Below are 23,135 nucleotides of genomic sequence, written 5' to 3'. Positions count from 1 at the left end.
CCCATAGGGACTCTCCCAGCAGGAGAGCCCCATGTGGGACTTGATCCCAGGACTCTGGGATCATGACCTGAGCCAAAGGCAGACGCTTAACGGATTGAGCCACCCTGGCACCACTCACGTCGGTTTCTAAAAGGTGACCAGCCTTGCCATGATGAGCCGACAGAATGAAGTGGTTGAAAGCAAAGGCAGAAGCTCACGGGGTCAGGCAGCTGGATTTCCTAGCTGAAAGACCAGGTCAATTCACCTGTCCAGTCCTTTGTTTCTTCATCTGTAAACTGGGTGTGATAACAAGAATTCCTTTTCCACAGGACTCCTGTGAGTGTTGAAAAAAAGAATTCATGTTGGTTTATCATCCCAAAGAGCAGATGACCCCAAAGCCATGTCATTTTATTTTATTTTTTTATTTTATTTTTTTTTAAAGATTTTATTTATTTATTTGACAGAGAGAGATCACAAGTAGGCAGAGAGGCAGGCAGAGAGAGAGGAAGGGAAGCAGGCTTCCTGCTGAGCAGCGAGCCCGACGCGGGACTCGATCCCAGGACCCTGGGATCATGACCTGAGCCGAAGGCAGCGGCTTAACCCACTGAGCCACCCAGGCGCCCCGCCATGTCATTTTAAAAGGCATTTTGCCACTTGGTGGAGGATGGGGCTAGGTGGCATATTTACCTTCCTCTCCTGTTTTGTTAGTGTCATTCTGTGAGTGGAAAGAAGAGGCAGGGAGACTGTGTGCCAGAGGGGACTGGGGATGGGATAGGTGGTCTCACTGTAGAGCACATCCCAGGAAGTCTGTAGCACAGATAACTGAAAACATAGGCAATTAAGCAGCTGAGAAATGAACTTAATGAATAGTGAATAACCCTGGAGCCTGAGCAAAGGAAAGGAAATCCTGACTCTGCTGGCTACAGCAATTTTTAGCTTGATGCAGTCTCAAGGGAAAAACATCTCTGTACAAGGATCTCAGACTCTTGGGTCATTGCCAGTGCAGAGAAGCTGCGTTGGCATGATGTGCAACAGAGGTGCACAGTGTCAGAAGCCGCAGACGGACCACCTGGAGATGTTTGTCCTCACTCACCTCCCGGTTTAGCTAACAGATCTTACAAAATACTCCCTGTGCCTATTCTCCTCTCTTGGGCCACATGTGATTTTAGATCCTTATGTGAGATTGAACCCATCCCCATGCTAAGTTTGGGCCCAACCCAGCTGTAACACTAATAACAGTGCAGCAAAGGGGAGCCCATTGAACCCCTCTCACACAAAGTAATGTGGGGGAGCGGGAAGAAGGGAAAGAGAATGCATTTGCTGAGAGAATATTAGTTCCCTAACAAGGGATACAGAGATCACCATTTCTTCCTCCTTTCAATATTTTTTTCTGCTTCTTGGCAACTGGCTGCAAGAGATATACAACATTGCTCTGTCTTTACTTCCCATTAGGTCCTTTTAAAAATAAGGGATCAGGTTTGAAAGGCCTGAGAGAAAGAGTCATGGGGTTGGGGTGGGCACAGTCAGCCCCAGCTGCTGCAGACAGGGGGGCCCAGCCAGCCGGGGAGCTGACCATAAGTCCTCTTCTCTTTGCATCAGGTGGGTTTAAGTCTCAGGTTTGAGGTCGAACTGAGGTACCTGTGTATCTTCAATAGCAGGGGTTTGTGATTAGAGCAGAGAAAGGCTCATGAGTCCATGACATCTATTTATCCCTTCAAACCCAGTGCATTTTGTGGGGATTCTTCCCCAGTTTTCTGTTGAAACAGTCAAGGTGTTTTAAGGGGTGGATGTAGATGGCATGTATTCTGGCTCTCTCTGGGTTTTTAACTTTCTGAGAACTATGCATGCATAAGTGCAGGTCATCTTGTTTAAACTCAGTCACGAGGTACACTACATTACCTCCCTTTTTATAAGTGAGGAAACTGAACTTCTGTCCTTTTCCCCAAGTTCACAGAACTCGTTAGTGGTAGGGAAGTCAAGCACTGTGGAAGGCAGAATCCTCTGGAAGAGGAGGGCAGCGTGGTTGAGGTTGGGGTGGGACTCTGGTCATGGGGCCCCCTTGGGTGGATTTTAACGTGTCTCTAAATGAAGCAGGGAGCATTATGGGATTGTCTTCTACCTGGGTGAGGTGTGCATCTCCCAAATCCCTCGTTGAAGGCTGGGGTGTGTGTGTGGTGGGGCTCCTGACATGGGTTTGTTCATTCTCCTGTCCCCCTCATGGCCTGGTGTGATGGCGAGACTCAAGGCCCAGTGTGTGGACTTGGTCCCTGACCTGCTGCATGAAGTCAGGCAGCCTTATCTTCCCTCACGTGTGCTTCCCTGTGACATGAGAGCAGAGCATGAGCCAAGTGGAAATAAGCCCTCCTTCCCCCTGTTCTGCCTCAGACTGAGGAGAGATGAATTTGTATTGTAGAATTCTGGCACCACAGTGGGAAATGGTTTGTAAGCTTCCTGCCCACAGTAACTGTGCCCACACTTCCTTTGTGTTGAAAACAGCCACTCCTGACCTGTCTCATGTATCCATGGACTTAGTGGAAGCTCTTTCCCACACTGGCCTATCCTGTCCTTCCCACGTAAGACCCGAGACTGTGACCACTGCCAACAGACCTTAACACCAGGCCTTGAATATCTCACTTCCTGACTTTGGCCCCCAAATATCGTCACCAAACGTGGACCTGTGCTGCTACTCCTGCTGTCTGTCCCTCCACCCCCAGGAGCAAAGGCAGTTTTGTAGAAAGTATACTGCCAGTGAGTCTGGTACAAGTCTAGGGCACTTCAGGGAGATAAACTGTTGCTACTCTTGTCTTGCAGATTGAATCCATTTACTACTTTGTGGTGGGAGATGTTCCTGAGCAAACCAAGGGGCTCCTTCTTCAGGGGGCTTTGAAGATCCCATGTCCTGTCTGCCCAGTGTCCTTCAATGCCAGAGGAGAAGGCACTATTGCTTTCTTAAAGGATCTGAGTGCCAAGACCCACAGCAGGTAGGCAGAAAATGCGCTTTTGAGTGACAGTGGGCGAACTGCCTGCTTGCACATGATCAGCAGTGATATTCCTAATCAGTCTGTTCCTGTGCTCTCCTCCGTCCAGTGGTCTTTAGTCTCCAGGCCTTTTCTTCTCTACCTGGTATGAATCTTGCCTTGTTGTTTTCTGTAATTCTGGTGGTTTGACATCAGGGGTCCTTGCTGACCCTGGAGAGACTGCTCCCTCCCAGGGTAGCTAATTTCTAGAGAGTTTAGATGGCTCACCCAGGAGTGTACCATTCCTGCACAAGCTAACTGATCCAGAGCGCCTTGGTGCCAGCAGTCACTCATGCTCAGGACCTCTATTTCCCTGCACTGTTCATGCCAGGGCTGGGTACTGGACATCTTGGCGCAGCTCCTACAATCCAGAACCCACTGAAATTATTCAGCTGCCCATCCTAAACCTCACCCATTCCATTCTGCAGGATCTTGCCCGTGTTTTCCCCTTATTCCCTCATGCCTCCTGACCAGCCCTGGTGCTGCCCTGTGTGGCATGGTGTAGTGTGCTGTGGTGTGTTCCCCTGCCTCTTGAGAGCTATATTAGTAGTCAGTTTGGGTCACCGTAACAGATAACACAGACTGGATGGCTTAAACGACAGAAATTTATTTCTCACACTTCTGGAGGCTGGGGAGTCCATGATCAAGGTGGTGGCTGATTCAGTTTCTGGCGAGATCTCTTCCAGGCTGCCTTCTAACTTTATCCTCACTTGAAAGGGAGGGAAAGAAGGATGATGAAGGGGGGGAGAAAGAGAGAGAGAGAGAGAGAGCAAGCACAAACACACCTGTAAGGTCTTTGGTATATCTTCTTAAAAACATACTAATCTCAGCCACTGGGTGGCTGGCTCAGTTGGTTAAGTGTCTGACTCCTGATTTCTGCTCAGATCATGATCTCAGGGTCCTGAGATTGAGCTGCCCCATGGGGAGTTGAGCTGCGCTCAGTGGGGAGTCTGCTTGACTGCTTAAGAGTCTCTCCTTCCCTCTCTTGACCATCCCTGCTTGTGTGCATGCTCTTTCTCTAAAATAAATCTTAAAGAAAAAAAGAAAAGGTACTTAATTCATTGGATCAGGGCCCTAGCCTTATAACCTCATTTAACCTTAATTGCCTCCCAGAGGCTCTATCTCCAGATATGGTCAAATGTGATTACATTGGGGGTTAAGTCTTCAACATATGTATTTGGGGGTTGGGGACCACAATACTAGTCTATAGCAGGAACTGTGAGTAGCAATCTCTATTTTCAGTGGCAGTTACACTGAGTGGCAGTTATACTGAGTGGCATCATTGTAGCTGAATAACAACTGAATTTACATTTTAAAACACACCCACCACCTTGTCTGTGTGGATAGGTTTAGGTCCCTTGTGGAGAGAGATCAGGTATGTAAGCATTTATAAGGAGAATAACTGAGTCCTTGTCTCAGCCTGTCTGAAGTGGATACAATTCCTGCCCTTGAGCACGTGTTCCCAAATTTGCTCATCACCTTTGCCTGGGGAGCTTGTTAATAATTCAGAGTGGAGGGGCACCTGGGTGGCTCGGTGGGTTGAGACTCTGCCTTCGGCTCCGGTCATGATCCCGGGGTCCTGGGATCGAGCCCCACATCGGGCTCTCTGCTCAGCGGGGAGCCTGCTTCCTCCTCTCTCTCTGCCTCTCTGCCTCTCTCCCTACTTGTGATCTCTGCCTGTCAAATAAATAAATAAATAATCTGTAAAAAAGGGGCGCCTGGGTGGCTCAGTGGGTTAAGCCGCTGCCTTCGGCTCAGGTCATGATCCCAGGTCCTGGGTTCGAGCCCCGCATCGGGCTTTCTGCTCAGCGGGGAGCCTGCTTCCTCCTCTCTCTATGCCTTCCTCTCTGCCTACTTGTGATTTCTCTCTGTCAAATAAATAAATAAAAATCTTTAAATAAAAAAAAAAATAATAATCTGTAAAAAAAATAATTCAGAGTGGAGGGCTTCACCTTACAGGTGATTCTACATAATAGAGGGGATCCTGGGACTAGGCATTTAATCATTCACTTTGCAGAAGAACTACGCAGGGAGTTTAATTAAAATGCAGATACCTGGGGCGCCTGGGTGGCTTGGTGGGTTAAGCCTCTGCCTTCAGCTCAGGTCATGATCTCAGGGTCCTGGGATCGAGTCCTACATCGGGCTCTCTGCTCGGCGGGGGGCATGCTTCCTCCTCTTTCTCTCTGCTTGCCTCTCTGCCTACTTGTGATCTCTCTCTGTCAAATAAATAAATAAAATCTTAAAAAAAAATGCAGATACCTTGGCCATAGCCCTAGAGATCCTAATTTTTGAGCTCTAGGGGAAGGCCAAGAATATTCATTCTTTTTTTTTTTTTTAAAGATTTTATTTATTTATTTGACAGAGAGAGATCACAAGTAGACAGGCAGGCAGAGAGAGAGAGAGAGGGAAGCAGGCTCCCTGCTGAGCAGAGAGCCCGATGCGGGACTCGATCCCAGGTCCCCGAGATCATGACCTGAGCCGAAGGCAGCAGCTTAACCCGCTGAGCCACCCAGGCGCCCCAAGAATATTCATTCTTAACAGGACCCCTGATGATTCTGAAGACCACTGCTCTGGTTACCATTAAAACACTTTGAAGTCTTTGAACATTAGATGTTTGGCTTTGATTCTGGGTTCCTAAATCCCCTCAAATACAGGAGGGCTCACTGTCCTACTTTTGCTACTGGAGAGAGTAAAAGGCTACTGGCAGGCCCACCTGTCTTGTTGATCCTCTGCTTAATTCACATGGGGCATTTTCTCTGGGCAGGTGATAGGTTAGGGTGTAATTTAACATGGGAAGACCTGCAGTTCAGCTCCTGACTTTTAGGCCGTGTACTATTGAGTGTGAGTTTTGCAGAAGAGGATGACATATAGACATGCTTTTCTGTTCCTGCTCTTGCCCTCCCAAGTGAGCCCAGCCCCCAGCCGGTGGTGCTCCTGCCTGCTCCATGCCTGCCAGATCCCCAAGTCTCTGGGTTGGCCACCACATACCCTTGGCTGTTGAACCTCAGCTGAAGAGCAGTCGTTAGGGAACTCCAAAGGATATGCCTTGAGCATCTCAGCTTGCAGGGAGGCTGGATTCCTGGTTCCCCTGTGCCCAGTCCATGTCTGAATAGAGCCACTGACCTGCAAAGCATGTTTTGGTGTCTGCATAAGTGAGTTACCCTGTTTTCTAATCTGGAGAACAGATCAGAGAGTAGAAAGTCCTGGGCATCAAAGGCCTTGGTACCCAGGGTGTGGGGCCTGGCAGCACAAACCTCAGCCTGCTTTGTAAGGAAGTCAAAGGACAGGGGAAGTTGGCCATGTCCGCTCCAGTGGAAGCACCTGTGGGAGGCAGGGATGGCCAGGTTAATGGTCCATTGGCCTCATGAAGGGCTGTTGGGACAAGGCTGGCTTGTTGAGTGCCGTTGTCATTGTTTTAGTTGCACATGAAACCCTCTAGAAACAGATAGGACTGAGGATTTCCATGATCCAGGTAAAGCCCCCACACCTCTCCCACCATCTGTGCATCCAACTGTCTATCCCAAGCCCCTGCTTCAGGATTCTCTTCCTGCTGAAGAAGAGGCAGAGGTGGAACTCTTAAGGGACTAGAGGAACATTACCCAGAGAGCTCCTGTTAATCAGAAAGAAATTTCCTGCTATCACTGACTTTTTGGATTCCAAGTAATTGGTGTCAAGGGTGTGCTTAGCCCATCATTTTGTAGACCAGACCAGTGCTTCTTGAATCCCCCTGGGATCTTGTTAAAGTGCTTATTCTGACTCAGCAGCTCCAGGTAGGGCCTCAGAATGGGCATCCCTAACCAGCTCTCAGGTGCTGCTGCAACTCCTCAGACCACATTTCGAGGAGTCAGGTGCTAAAAATTCCACACAAGAATTCTTTTCACTAGTGCTTTCGCCTAGCTTCTGGGGAAGTGCTTATTTGCCGAATTAAAGTTGACTGAAGCCCGTCGGCATTTGGCAGACAAGCCAGTGGTGCCCGTTGTCGCCAGCTTTCAACACTGAACCCACAGGGCCACGGGCACTGTTGGGGCCTCAGACTGTTGGCTTGTCAACACTGTGTTGACATGATTGAACCCTGGGAACAGAAGGATAAATATAAAGCAGAGGGTATCGTTTTTTTAGGGTCAATACATACCATTTGGTTGGGTTAATTCCCTCTAAGAGAAGAGTCATCTGTTAAAATCCCAACACCATTCACAGTTCTCTCTTCTCTTTTGCCTCCCTGTCTTTTGTTTTGGGAGAACTGCAGGTACAGGGAAAAGCCATGAAACATCTAAGATGCTTGGCGCCACAGCAGAGCAAGGTCACAGTCCTGGGAGAATGAGTGGACATGCACAAATAATAGCACTACTAGCCTAAAGTTGCGAATCTCTTGCTGTTTCAGATTCCATGCATTTGCAGAGAGAACAGAGGGTGTGGACTTTCCCGAATTTGCCGTAAAGGATGGTGACAGTGTAATTACTTGGAATTTAAGGAAACTGAAAGGAAAGCGCCCTCCAGGTATCTGGGATTCAAAAAACACACAACTACCCAGTGTGGTTTTCTGTATCTTTAGAAACAAAAGGGGACGGATGGTATCTTTTTCATTATTTCATTATTATTCATTATTTGTCTGGTCCAGGGGCTGTTCCTGATACTACTAGTGAATTTGTCAGCCTAGCAACCAGGCAGAAGTTTATTACCACCCAGGGAAGTGGCCTAAGTTATGTGTGTGGAAACTTGAGAAGCTTCTGAGGATGTGGTCCCGATGTGTCAATGCTGGACTTAGTCCCTGGGCAGGCAGGGCCGCTCTGCTGCTGGGTTAGCTGATGCTGTAGCAAGCATGCCAACACAGCTTGTGGGTTTTCTGCTGCCCTGTCCATCAGTGACAGTGGGGCTTCTAGGCTCATGTGTGGGATTGACCTGCCTCTTGCAAGGGCCAGGGCCCCACGGGAACCTCTGTGGATGTAGAGTGAACCTCCCCTTTTATGCAGAGACTGTGATCAGAGAATTTAACAGCATAGAGAATGAGGTCACCAAACCAGTGAGAAGTAGGTTCAGAAAAACCAGTGCTAGAAAGTTACTCAGAAAACCAAGAGGTGGGAGTTTCTTTGGGGCTGATGAAACGGCAGAGTGCCAAAGACACTGAGCAGACCCTGATGAGAAAAGCAGGGAAGGAAGCTTGTGTCCAGAGTGTGAGATGTTGTGGGGGGACCCAGCTGGAAGTCTGAGAGAGCCCATCTCCACCTCCACCCTCCTACTCATTTTAAGTTATTGACTGAAATCTCTAGCTTTAGTATAAGGCCAGAACTACTCTTTGGGAGAAGCGAGGAAGCTGCAGGAAAGATCTGCTTGACAGGTCCCTCTGTTCACATGATGATGCTACAGAGCTCCCAGGAGAAGGGCGTGGGGCTCTAGGAGGAGGCGGTTGCATTACAGGGCTAGGGGGCCAGGTGGAGACCAAGGCAGGGGGTTGAATCACAAAGCCTGTCCCTGACACAACGTTTTGGATTTCACTCCTACTGCCCCGACTCTTACTGCCCCGCAGCAAGCTGGGGAGAGGTTCTGCAAGAGCTCATGGGTGGCACTGCTTTAGGTAACTTACGCCTTTGTTCTGATGGCGAAGGGGCTATCTCCAGAGAATTTGAAAAACTGTCCATTGTTAAGCAAGGTTAATGCTATTCTAACAACGACAACAACAGTATTAATTCAGGATGTATGCCATGCCTAGGGAAAGTAATTCACAAGATTAAGCCTAGTGGGCAATGTTTCAGTAAGGGTAAAGAGTGTGAGGTGTCACGGGTTCCCCAAGGCATGCCAGTTTCTGTAAAGGGGTTCAGTTTTGGCTTATGTGTTCCTTGGCAACTTAGTTATAAAGGGAAGCCTATCTGGCTTGCATAGCTTACATTTTCAGCACTACCATCTTCCCAACCCTGTGACTCATACAGATTTAAATTATAGATTAAAACATTTTCTTAGTCCGAAGTGCTCAAAGCGTGGCCTGCTGTTCTAGTGGCATTTCAGTGATCCCACGTTCTGAAGTTGAGGAGAGAACCCAAATCCTAAATACACAATCTTATCTCCTCTATCCATCACGGTGTCCCAGAAATGCCAGCGTTGCATTTCTCCCACTCAAAAACTGCCCAGAAATCCTTGACAGACTAGTCTGGTTTGGAAAACGTGCGGTTTCCAACCCGACTCAAGGCCTCAGACCAGATGATCAGTCCGTCCTGCTCAGTTCCTGTTCCCACCCTTGGGGTCAGCGTTTGCCAGTCTGAGTTTGCTTGGGCCCCTCTCTGGGCTGGGGAGGGAGGACACCCCCTTAGGAACACCTGCTCAGGAGTTCTTTGTGCCTCTTGTTGCATGGAAAGGAGAGACTGTCAAGTGAAGAGTTAGAGGGACACTGCTCAGAAAACTGACCTGGCAACTGGAAGAAATTTCCTGCTTTTCCTGCTATTACCAACTTTCTGGACTCCAGATAACTGGCTTTCAGAGTATGACTTCCCATTACCCTATGCACTAACCCCATGCAGAAAAGCTATAGTCCAGTTAAATAATCTCTCCATGTAGGTGCCTCTTTTTCTCTTTGTTCTGGGCTTGAGTAACTGCTGGAGAGGAGAAGGGGTACCAACAGAGCCTAATTACTGTGGGACCAGAGTGATGCTGCCTTCTGGAGCTCTTCTGAGCCACCCAGCCCCCTGCAGCTTGAATTCCCTCTCAGTTAATGAGTATGGGTTCTCTTCATGATCTTTGTATATCATGAAATATTCATCTCATCCATAAGGAAAATAAAACAGAGGCATTTGAAGTTCCCTGAGCTCTCAGCACCTTTTTTTTTTTTAAAGAAAAGATTCCTCTCTAGGACCAGGCAGTCCTTCCACTGTTCTTGCCTGGGTTGGGTTTCACCTTCCCCAACATTCTCCTGGAAGGTGTCCCCAGCCACCTCTTTGATGGGAAGTTAAGGTGTGAATTGGATGGGCAGGTAGCAGGGTTTCCTTGTGTTCGTGGCTAGCTCGTAAGGAATCTGTGAACTCCAGCTTCCTAGTCCTCTAAACACGGCAGCTATGCTTGACTGCAATGACAAGCTTCATCTGCCCTGGCTGGTAGGGCTTCAGCTGGTGCTGCCAAAATAGTTCTTCTTTCTTCAGAGTCTAAAATAGAGGCCGGAAAAAATCATCTTCCACGTCCCTGTTTCTGGGCATTCTCAGGGAGTCAGGGAAACTAATAAGACTAAGCAAACTCTGAGTGACCCTTCTGCTTATTTCTTTGTGTCTGACTAGGACTTAAAAGCATTCTGTCTATTCTTTGAAACCCAGTCTCATCTCCAGTCACTGGTGTTCCCCAAATCTGCGGTGACTTCCAGGAGGCCACACCTTCTCTGCGCATCAGTTTCTAATGGTTATAGCCATCGACTAGATGTGAATTGGCTCTGGTCTAATGCTTGTGTGGGTGACAGTATGCACTCAAGTGAGGTCCCTAATATCAGATATGAACATCTGGTCACAAAAGCAAGGTTGGGCATATTCTTTGATTTGGAGAATTTAGTTTAATTTTTGATTCTAGGGCCCCTCTATCCTAGCAGATTGGTAGGAAATTAACCTCAGTTTATCTCAGAGTTCTCCTCCTGAGCTTTCCCCAATGTTTGGAGGTTCTAGGCAGTGCTATAAAACCCCATGTGGCAACTGAAACTTGAAATGTGTCAAGTCCAACTTATAGGTGCTGTTAGTATAAAATATACACTGGATTTCAAATACTTAAAATGGAAAAAATGTAAAATATCAGATAATTTTTAATATAGATATGTTGAGATGTAATATGAATATATTGGATTATAGCAAATAAATTAATAAAGTTAAGGTCATTTATTTCTTTTTACTTTCTAAAATGTAGCTACCAGAAAATTTGAAATTGTAATTTGTGGCTTGCATCGCATATCTGTTGCCTCGCTCTGCTCTCAGTCACGTGGGCTGGCCCTGTCACTTAAATAGCTATGTAACTTTGGGCAAGATATTTCACCTTTCTGCCTCCTGTTCCTCCTCTATAAAGTGGGAATAATAGCTATTCTATTATATTGTCTGTGTTAAATGATGAGGAGGCAGAATAAGGCAATTGTCCTATGTTCTAGGAGCTCTAATGCAGTAGAATCAGAAGCAGCCTGGCTTTGGAGTCAGATTTGAGTTTGGATTTATCACTGAGCTGTGTGATCTTGGTTAAGGTACCTAACCAATCTGAGCTTTAGCTTTCTTGTTTATGAATGAGGATCATGGTGTTTGCCTTGTGGGTTGTTAGGAATATATATATGTGTGTGTGTGTGAATATATGTGTTTATATATGTATATGTATGTATGTGTACATTGTATGGGTGTGTATATACCACACACACAGTATTTTATTTTTTTAAAAATATTTATTTATTTATTTATTTACTTCTTTATTTGGGCCGGGGTGGAGAAGAGGGAGAGAGATTCTCAAGCCAGTCAAGCCAACTCTGTGCTGAGCATGGAACCTGACATGGGACTCAGTTTCACAATCCTGAGATCATGACCTGAGCTGAAGTCAAGAGTCAGACACCCAAAACTGTGCCCGCCAGGTACCTCACACAGTGTTTTATATAGCAACTTGTACACAGTTGATAGGTTATAGGTATGTGATAGGTACATAGTTGATAGGTCAATAAGTTATGAGTGCTATTATGCTTAACCATCATCTTCCTGTTGGTTACCCTGCTGTTATCACCACCAGGTAAGCAACTTAAAGACTGAGTTTTTGTTTTCTTCTGATATGCTAATTTTCATGTTTGTTTTAGTTTTACTTCTATTATTAAATAGATTCATTTCTCACTTATAGTCCATTTGCTTTGGTTTTCCAAGGCATCTCTTGATTGGCTGAAGTTCTAATAGTTTCCTCAAGGAATAATCACAAGAACAGTATTCCCAGGGTTTTCAAATGTTCTTTTCTATATCCGCATACTTAAAGGACAGTTTGGCTGGATAGAAAGCTCTTGGCTGACTCTTTTCCCTTTGAGTGTTGTATGGCTTGTGCTCCAGTGTCTTCTCATGATGCATGCTTTTGAGGAGAAACCTGAAGCTAGCTTGATTATTTTTTTCTTTTCTAAGTGACTTTACCTTTTTACCTGGTTGTGCAAATGATTGTTTTTATTCCCAGCTTTATTGGGCTTAAATTGACAGATGACATTGTGTAAGTTTAAGGTATACAATATGATTTGATACTCATATGTATTATAAAATGATTATCATAATAAAATTAGTGCATCTATCACCTTACATAATTACCATTTCTTTTTTTTTTTGTGATGAGAATGTTTAAGATTTACTCTTCTTACAGACTTTCAAATATTTAACACAGTGTTGTTAACTACAGTCACCGTCTGCACAGTAGATCCCAGAACTTACTCATCTAATAACTGGACTTTTGTGCCTTTTGACCAACACTTCGTATTTCTCCCAGCAAGCCGCTGGCAAACACCATTATATTGTGTGTTTCTATGAGTTTCTTTCTTTCTTTCTTTCAGGAGTCCACATGTAAGTGAGAAGGTTGTTGTTGCAAATGACAGGATTTCCTTCTTTCTCATGAATGAATATTTCATTAATACATCTGTTTGATCTGTGCCTATATCTACATCTTTCATCTTCTTTATCCATTCTTCCGTTGATGGACACTTAGGTTGTTTCCATGTCTTGGCTGTTGTGAATAGTGCTGCAGTAAATATGGGAGTGCAGAGGGATTTCACCTCCTTGGTTAAATTTATTCCTATGTATTTTATTATTTTTGATGATGGAATTGTTTTTTAATTTCTCTGATAGTTTGTTAGGATATAGAAATGCAACTGATTTTTATAATTTTGTATTCTGTGAAGTTTACTGAATTTGTTTATTAGTTTTAATAGTTTTCAGTGGGGTCTTTAGGGTTTTCTATATATAAGATTGTAACATCTGCAAACAGAGACAATTTTACATCTTCCTTTCTGATTTGGATTTCCTCCGTCCCTCCCTCCTTCTTTCCTTCCTTTTCTTTTTTTTTAAGATTTTATTTATTTATATGACAGAGAGATAGCACCAGCAGGCAGAGTAGCAGGCAGAAGGAGAGGGAGAAGCAGGCTCTCTGCTGAGCAGCGAGCCCGATGTGGGGCTCGATCCCAGGACCCTGGGTTCATGACCTGAGCGAAGGTAGTTGCTTAACCACCTGAGCCACCCAGGTGCCCCTTTTCTTCCTTTTCTTGATTACTCTGCTAAGATTTCCAATACTTTGTTGAATGAAAAATTAAAAGATTTTGAATTTTGTCAAATGCTGTTTCTGCATCTATTGAGAGGATATATAAATTTTTAACCTTTGTTCTATTAACATGGTGTATCACATTGATTTGCATGTGTTGAACCACTCTTGCATCCCAGGGAAAAATCTTGTTTGGTCATGGTATATGATTTTTTTTTTTTTTTTTAAGATTTCATCCATTCATTTGACAGACAGAGATCACAAGTAGGCAGAGAAGCAGGCAGAGAGAGAGGAGGAATCAGGTTCCTTGCTCAGCAGAGAGCCCAACGTGGGGCTCAATCCCGGGACCCTGGGACTGTGTGACCCGAGCTGAAGGCAGAGGCTTTTTTTTTTTTTTTTTTTTAATTTTTATTTATTTGACAAAGAGAGTAGAGAGAGAGAGAGAGAGGAGGAGGAAGCAGGCTCACCGCCTAGTAGAGAGCCCAATGTGGGACTCGATCCCAGGACCCTGAGATCATGACCTGAGCTGAAGGCAGAGGCTTTAACCCACTGAGCCACCCAGGCGCCCCAGTGTATGATCTTTTTAATGTGCTGTTGCATTTGGTTTGGTAGTATTTTGTTGAGAATTTTTGCATTTGTATTCATCAGAGATATTGACTTGTGATTTTCTTTTCTTGTAGTGTCCTTATCTGGCTTTGGTATTAGGGTAGTGCTGGGCTTGTAAAATGAATTTTGGTGTGTTCCCTTCTCCAACTTTTTTGGAAGAGTTTGAGAAGAGTTGGTATTCTTTAATGTTTGGTAAAATTCACCAGTGAAACCATCTAGTCCTGGGCTTTTCTGGATTGAGAGATTTTTGATTACAGATTCAGTCTTATTATTTTTTGAATTTTCTGTTTCTTCATGATTTGGTTTTGGTAGGTTATATTTTTCTAGGAATTTATCCATTATCCAGTTTGTTGGTATTCATATTACTCTCTTATAATCCTTTGTATTTCTGTTGTGTCAATTGTAACTTTTCCTCATTTTTAAATTTTATTTATTGATTTTCTCTTTTTATTTTAGTCTAGTTAATGGTTTGTCAATTTTGTTTATCATTTCAAAAAACCTCTCAATTTTGTCTATCTTTTCTATTTATGGTTTCCATTTCATTTAGTTTTGCTCTGATCTTTGTTACTGCTGCTAAAATTGGACTTAGTTCTTCTTTTCCTGGTTACTTGAGATGTAAATTTAGGTTCATTTATGATCTTTTTTACTCCCTTTAATGTAGGTGTTATTGCTACTAATTTCTTTCTTATATGAGCTTTTGCTACACCCCATAGATTTTAATTACGTATTTCCATTTTCATTTCTTTCAAGATATTTTTTTTGGTTTCACTTTGACTTCTTCTTTGACCCATTGGTTGTTCAGGAGTGTGTTGTTTAATTTCCACACATTTGTTAATTTTCCAGTTTTTTCCCATTAGTAAGTTAGTGATAGTTATTATCTATCAGTAATTACATTAGGTCTATTTGGTCCAAGTTATAGGTCAAGTCCAGTGCATCCTTATTGATGTTCTGAGTGATCTTTCCATTGCTCAGTGTGGGGTACTGACGTCCTGTTATTGCATTGTTGTTTGTTTCTTCCTTCAGTTCTGTTAATATTTGCTTTAAATATTTAGGTATACCAGTGTTGGATGTATACATATTTATAACTGTTATATTCTTTCAATGAGTCAATCCCTTTATCATTGTATAGTGACCTTCTTTGTCCCTTGTGATCAATTTTGATTAAAAGTCTATTTTATCTGATGAAAGGGTAGCCACTCCTGCTCTCTGTTGGTTGCCATTTGTATAGAATATCTTTTCCCATCTGTTCACTTTCAACCTATATAAGTCTTTAAAGCTAAAGTGAGTCTCTTGAACAAACAAACTGAGGGTTGCTGGAGGGCGGGGAAGGTGGAATAGGGTGGCTGGGTGATGATCATTGGGGAGGGTATGTGCTATATGATGAATGCTGTGAATTGTGTACAACTGATGATTCACAAACCTGTACCCCTGAAATAAATAATATATTATGTGTTAATAAAAAAATAAAATGAGTCTCTTAGAGCAGCATGTAATTAGATTTTGTGTTTTTAAAAAAATCTAGTCAGCCACTTAGTGTCTTTTGATTGAATAATTTAGTCCTTTTATATTTAGCATAGTTATTGATAGGGTAGGGACTTATATTGGTGGTGTTTTCTGGCTCTTCAGATTTCTTTTGTTCCTCTCTTACTGTCTTCCTTTGTGATTATTTGAAGTAGTGTGCTTTAATTCCTTTATCTTTGTCTTTTGTGTGACTACTGTAAGTATTTCTTGTGGTTATCATGAGGTAAATAGCACAGTCTATTTTAAGCTGGTAAGAAATTACCTTTAATTGCATATAAAAACTCTACACTTCTCCTCTTCCCACATTTTATGCTATTGATGTCATACTTTACATCCTTTTATAATTACTGTAGTCGTAGTTATTTTTAATATATTTTTAATTTTTATGCTAGAGACAGCAGTCATTTACATACCACCATTACACTGTTATGGTATTATAAATTTATTTAAGTATTTACCTGTACTTCTGAGTTTCATACTTACATGTTTTTGTATTGGTGCTTAGTGTCTTTAGCATTTCTGCAAGGCAGGTCTAGTGGTGATGAATTTCCTTAGCTTTTGTTTGTCTAGCTTTTATCTCTAGCTGATTTCCTTAGCTTTTGTTTGTCTAGCTTTCTTTAATGTTTTTATCTCTCCTTCGATTTGGAAGGACATTTTCCCTGGATATAGTATGGTTAGTTGGCAGTGTTTTCTTTTAGCACTTTGAATATATTATTCCACTTTCTTCTGGAATGCAAGGTTTCTGCAGAGAAATCTGCTAATAGCTTTTGGGGTTCCCTTGTGTATGATGAGTCATCTTCTCTTGCCGCTTTCAAAATTCCCTCCTTATCTCCGAGTTTCTACATTTTTATTATAACATGCTTCAGAGTAATCTTCTTTGGTTCATCTTGGCTGGGGTCCTTTGAGCTTCTTGTACCTGATATCCATGTCTTTCCCTGGATTTGGGAAGTTTTCAGCTATTATTTTTTAAAATCATTTTTTTAAAATACCACAGTTTTTTTCCCATTTTATTTCTTTTCAGTGTTCCAAAATTCATTGTTTATGCACCACACCCAGAACTCCATGTAATACGTGCCCTCCATAATACCTAGCACCAGTCTCACCCAACCCCTGCCTCCCCTCCAAAACCCTCAGTTTGTTTCTCAGAGTCCACAGTCTCTCATGGTTTGTCTCCCTCTCTGATTTCCCCCAACTCACTTCTCCTCTCCATCTCCCTTTCTTTTTTCCTTCTGGTCCTCCCATGGTGTGAATGTTTATTGGCTTGATGGTGTCCCATAATTCATGTAGACTTTCTTCACTCTTTCTTATTCTTTTTTCTTTTTGTTCTATCTGGTTAATAACAAATGATCTATCTTTGAGTTTGATGATTCTTCTGCATGATCAAGTCTGTTATTGAAGCTCTCTTGAATTTTCAGTTCTATCATTGTATTTGTATTTGGGGAATTCTATTTTGGCTCTTTTTTATGGGTTCTGTTTCTTTATTAAACTTTTCATTTTGTACATGCATTATCTTCCTGATTTCATTTGGTTGTCTATGTTCTTATGCCTTTCACTGAATTTCTTTAAGACGATTGTTTTGAATTCTTTGAAAGGTAATTCATAGATCTCTATTTCTTTGGGGTTGGTTATTGGAATATTATTGGTTTCCTTTGGCAGTGTCATATTTGCCTGATTCTTCATGATCCATGTAGCCTTGCAAATGGTATCTATTCAAGGAAGCAGACACCTCTTCCAGTCAATATAGACTGGTTTCCACAGGTACAAACCTCTGTCTGTTCCCTGGACTAATGGGATTACCTCCAGAATCACAGTCATGCTGGGTTAGAGCCATAATTAGCAGGTGGGTATGGATCCTGTCTGGTTCCTGGGTGAATGGAACTCTCTCCAGTACCTTGTTTAGTAGGGTGGCTCTGGGACAAGGATCCTCTTCAGGATCCACAACTGGGTCTTTAGACAGTGCGCCTATTACTAGGTGCATGGCAGGTGTGACTCCCATCAGGTCACTGGGAGGGCTGCTGCCTGGTCACTGAAGGAGTCCCTGGATGAGCAGGACTTGACCTAGAGCATGAGAGAGGATCTAGAGCCAAGTATAAGGCCCTTTCAGGATCTTCTGAGGTGAAGATGGGAATGTCTTCTACTGGTTTTCTGGGCTGGCAAGTCTGCCAGGCCTGCAGCTGTGATGTGGTTGGAACCAAATATAGGGCCCTTTAGGATCTCTGGGGCACAACTGGGAGTATCTGATGCTGGGTCCCTGTGTCGGCATGACTATTCACAGACCGCAGCTGGAAGGGCCTAGAACATAGTATAGGGCTCTTTCAGACTAGAGTATCTCCTGCTAGGACTCTAGACCCTTAGGGCTTCTGGCCTGTTGGCTATGAAGGGTCTGGAGCTGAGTATAGAGCCCTCTGGATCTCAGAGTGTCCAGACACTAGTGTCTTCTGTCTGGTTCCTGTGTCAGCAGGCCTGCCTGCAGATTGCCACGGGAAGAGGACAGGAGCCTAGTATAGGGCCTTTTCAGGATCTGTGGGGGTGAAGACTGGAGTGTCTCCTGCACAGTCCTTGTGCCAGCAAGACTACACACCATGGCTGGGATGGGCTGGAGCAGTTGTAGGGCTTTTTAAGAATCTACTGACTGGGGCGCCTGGGTGGCTCAGTGGGTTAGGCCTCTGCCTTCAGCTCAGGTTATGATCTCAGGGTCCTGGGATCGAGCCCCGCATTGGGCTCTCTGCTCGGCAGGGAGCCTGCTTCCTCCTCTCTCTCTCTCTGCCTGCCTCTCTGCCTACTTGTGATCTCTCTCTGTCAAATAAATAAATAAAATCTTAAAAAAAAAAAAAAAAGAATCTACTGACTGAGTTTGGTGGGTTTACCTTCAAGTACTTCTGGACCACGGCCAGTAGAGACTGGAGTCAGTTCATGGGGTACTTCAGGGTCCATGGCCAGGACCAAGGTCTGTATGTCTATAACTTGATACTCTGCATGATTTCTGGGTCCTGTGGCATGTGGGCATATGGTGCTAATGATAGGACCTTGCTTTGGCAAATGGGGCTGTAGCTGAGTCCTCAGGGCTATAGATCTGTTTCTTCTTCTGTATCCAGGACCATGGTCAGCAAGTCAGCAGCATTAGTGCTGATCTGCCTTCTCAGAGTGACTCTTAGTCTTGGACTGCACCAGGGTTTCACAGTCTCCTACCTGGATGCCAAAGCTCCCATGTAGGTACTTTTTTTTTCTTTGGATTGATGTGTAATTGTTGTTAGTGTGGATACGATTGAGGGACATCTTATTCACAGTTTTGCTCCAAAGTCTGTTAAGTCCCAAGATATATCTCAGTGTCGACTACTGTAGTTGATAGTCCCTGGTACGCAGTGTGCCCTTTACAAATGGAGTTCTAAGACTTCAACTTCAAGCAAGTTTCCTTGAATTATATCTTTAAATATTTGTTCTGTTCCATTGTTTTATTTATTATTATTTTAAAATATAAATTATTTATTATTATTTTCAAATTTAAGGAAAACTTAGACATTGCTTGGTATGTGCCAAGTACTATTCCAGCCTCTTATCTTTTAAGTCACTTAATCTTTATACCAACCATGTGAAGTAGGTACTATTATTCTCTTCATTTTAGTGAGGGAGAAATGAAGCCAAAGTAGTTAAGAAGCTTCTCCAAATTCATATAGCAGACAGAACCAAGATTCAGACTCAGTTTATTCTCTTAACCTTTGCACCATGGTGGTTTTCTTCTTCAGGGATTCATTTTATGTGTAAGGTGTAATAAATTTCCATTAACTACCATATTTATCATTTTCCTTCTAATATTTTATTTTATTTTATTAAGATTTTATTTATTTGTTTGACAGAGAGAGATGCAGTGAGAGAGGGAACACAAGCGGGGGAGTGGGAGTGGGAGAAGCAGACTTCCCACTGAGCTGAGAGCCCGATGCGGGCTCGATCCCAGGACCCTGGGATCATGACCTGAGCTGAAGGCGGATGCTTAATGACTGAGCCACCCAGACACCCCTCTAATATTTTATTTATATTTATATTTATATTTATTTTATATTTATTTATTTATTTATATTTTTAAAAAGATTTTATTTATTTCTGTGAAAGAGAGAGAGTGCGAGAGAGCATGAGTGGGAGAGGGAGAAGCAGGCTCCCCACTGAGCAGGGTGCTCCATGCGGAGGTTCTGTCCCAGGACTCTGGGATCATGACCTGAGCCAAAGGCAGATGCTTAACGACCAAGCCACCCAGGTGCCCCTCTAATATTTTATTTTTAAATTTTATTTATTTATTTAATCCCCCTAATATTTTAAAAATACTTCACTTCTGTTTGTGTTCACCTTCTCTGGTTTCTTACAATGAGTTCCATAGTATCTATTCTTCATTGAATTTCTACCAATTTCATCATCTGTGATTTGTTTGCTTCTTTCCTGAGTTTTCATATTTCATCTCTTCCTGTTTCTTGCCATCTTACTCTTGAGTTGTTATATTTCTGCTTTGTTTTCTTCCATCATGGAGATGATGGCTTCATATATATATATATTAATTCATGGTAAAATGTTGATCATAATTTTCATGTGTTCCTTGATAACATTTTTAGTGAACATTAGTCATCTCTTGATAGTTTTGCTGCTTTTTTTCCCCCTTACAGTATCCATGTTTGGATGCTGTGTACTAGCTTCTAGTACTATAGATATGTATAGGCAGGTCATATGGGAGGTAGTGTAGCAACTCAAAGGCTTGCCTCTCTGCTGTTCAGAGAGAGAGGGGGAGGTTCCTACAAATAAGTTTGTTCTAGGTGACGCTTTGTGAAGCCTTACCTCTTTTTGCCTTTCTAAACCAAATAGATAAAGCTTTTGCTACTAGCCCTTGTCATTGAGGTTCCAGTATCCAGTGTTGCTTACCCTTGACTTTGGGTGGGCTCCCCACTTTCTAATACCTGCCCCAGCTCTCTGGACCACTCCAGGTGCACTTTCTCTGTGCTTTCTTCTGCCCATCTCAGCTGCTCAGGATAATATTTTTGTCTCCTAATTTGGCAGAAGAAGGCATATGTGTTTTCTATTTTTCTTTAAAGATTTTATTTATATTGTTGGGTCTGTTATCAAAGGAACAAGACTGAGACAAAGTGAAAGTTATGCAAAGCCTTATTCTATGCCAAGCATTAGAAGTTAGACTGACCGGCTAGGGGAACGAGACTGAGACAAAGTGAAAGTTATGTAAAGCTTTATTCTATGCCAAGCATTAGAAGTCAGACTGACTGGCCAGGGCCGCCTCTGAAGAGAGCGACGACCCCTTGGTCTTACAGGCTAGTTTTATAGGGCACAACCGCAGACCTCTACATATGTGGCTTTGGCTGATTGGATGTTTCCACCTGTCTGGCCTTGTTTTAGGTGTCTGTTTTAGTAACAGTTACCTGGAACTGATATCAATAACTGTTGAGGCGTTTATTAAACAAAATGGCCTTGTTTTAGGTGTGCGTTTCAGCAACAGTTACCTGGAACTGATATCAGTAACTGCTGAGGCATTTATTAAATAACAAAATGTCTACCTAGGCAACATGGAGTCACTATGGCCAAGTAGGCCCAGGCAGGCCCTAGGGGTTTAACAGGTTTTAACGTGGAATCGGCCCCAACAATATGACAGAGAGGGAGCACAAGCAGTGGGGGCGACAGGCAAAGGGAGAGGGAGCAGCAGGCCTCTCACTGAGCAGGGAGCCAATGAGGGGCTGGATCCCAGGACCCTGGGGTCATGACCTGACCTGAAGGCAGACACTTAACTGACTGAGCCACCTAGGTGCCCCTGTGTTTCTTTTTTAGTACTCATCCTACCCCCTTCCCAACCATAATTTCTAGGAAAAAGAAAAGATACTGAGTTATATAGTTGTGTTTATCCTGGAAGTAAATACTGAGTCTGGAATGCTCAAAGATGTACTAAAGTGAGTAAAACCAGTGTGAAACCCAATGTCCTCATCTTTTGTGTGGGGTGGATGATGTCTTTCACTTTTTCTTGTCACCCATTTATTCATTACGTCGCTACTTACTATATTGACATAAAATTAATAAAGTATCATTTGAACACTTAGCCCATCTCTTCTCAAATTCTCAAATTCCAAAATATCTTTCAGTAGGTTGGCATAAAATTCTTGTGTTTTGAAAAGAATATAATTTGTAAATTAAAAAAAATACCTTTTTTGGTCTTTTCTTCTTCCACTATTTCTCAGAAACCATGATATATCACTTCTAATTATTGGATGAGAGTGGGGAAGTGTACTAACCTGCTTAATGTTTAACTCTTATCACTTTAAAGGATTTTTTCCTAACGTGATTAAAGCTGGTGTGTGTATGTGTGTGTGTGTGTTAGGTGCATTATATACATTACCTCACTTAATCTTCACAGTAATTATGTGAAGTGAGAAGAGAATCAGCCTTGGGGTTATTTTTTGAGGTTACATGACTGATAACAGGCCGAGCAGGAGGTCCAAACCTAGGTTGTCACAAACACTCTGCTGTCCCACACTGTGCAGACATAGTGTAAATAGTTTGGAAAATACAGAGAAGAAAGGAAAAGAAACATTGTTGCCACCCAAAGATTTTCACGGTTGAACATACTGGTGTATCTCCTTCCCGTCTTAACTGTATGTTTAAAAAAAAATTTAAAGCATCACTCTCCTATTATGTACCACTTCGAAAATCACATTTTCCCTTAATGTTATAGCAAGTATTTTTCCATGTTCTTATAAAACTTCTGTAAGTGATATTTAAAAATACATAGTGCCATTGATCCTTCAGTAATGCAAGGGTTAGGAGCACCAACCCTCTGAGCAGTGAAAAATGCACATATAACTTTTGACTCCCCTGAAACTTAATTACTAATAAATAGCCTACTGTTGACCAGAAGCCTTCCTGATAACAAAAACGGTTGATTCACGTTTATTTTTATGTTTTGTGTATTATATACTGTGTTCTTATATAAAGTAAGCTAGAATAAAGAAAATGTTTTAAGAAAATCATAAGGAAGAGAAAATACATTTATAGTATTGTACTGTATTAAAAAAAATCTGTTTAAGTGGACCAACATTGTTCAAACCCATGTCATTCAGGGATTTGTGGTATACTTTAATTCTGTAAACCACTTATTGTTGAACATTTGGGTAAGTTTGAAATTTTTTTTGTTATTCGAGATAATACAGCATTTTTTCTGTGGTATATTTCCTCCTGTGTTTTAGACTTTTTTAGGGAATGGATTTCCAGTAATGTAAATACTGGATCCACATGTTTGAACATTTTGGGTTAGTCTTTCACATGGACTTGCTTTCTAAAAAGATGATATAATGCACATCAACAGTGTTTTATGTTTTAATAAACATAAATTTAAACATAAACATAAATAAACATAAACATTTATGTTGACTCACATCAACAGTGTATGTGGAATCCCCATTTCATAGAACCTGAATTAGCATTAAAAATAGTTATCTCATTTTTATCTGAATTTCTTTGATGAAGAAATTAATGTTATCAGTAGCGAATAGTAGTAGCGAAATTGGACGTTTTGTATTTAACTTCTTTTATGAATTACCTGCTTGCCTTTGCCCATTTATTTGGTGGAGTCTTGTGTTTCTTACTATATACTGTGAACTTTTTGTATATTAATGACATTAACTCGTCAGTATTACTACTTATTGATAATTTATCCTACTTACTGTTTTTCTTTTCATTTTGGCCATCATTTATATGCACCTTTATATGCATAATTTAAAATTTGTATAGCAAGCCCGGCCCATAAATCCTATAGCTCCTGTGTGA

General features: G+C 42.5%; 1 protein-coding gene across 1 annotated transcript in view; it reads left to right on the top strand.

Annotated features, from left to right (window-relative positions):
• The window catches only part of VWA3B (von Willebrand factor A domain containing 3B), a 235,846-nt gene that overhangs the window by 25,553 nt on the left and 187,158 nt on the right, over positions 1-23,135 (top strand). The window contains 2 exon segments of the mRNA XM_047746614.1: positions 2,791-2,960; positions 7,378-7,493. Coding sequence (XP_047602570.1) covers positions 2,791-2,960; positions 7,378-7,493 — 286 coding nt within the window.

This window comes from Lutra lutra, chromosome 9 (genome assembly GCF_902655055.1).
Source record: "Lutra lutra chromosome 9, mLutLut1.2, whole genome shotgun sequence".
In the NCBI taxonomy this organism is placed as follows: Eukaryota; Metazoa; Chordata; class Mammalia; order Carnivora; family Mustelidae; genus Lutra; species Lutra lutra.
The sequence above is the reverse complement of the archived record's forward strand: the minus strand, read 5'-3'. Positions and strand labels throughout refer to the sequence as shown.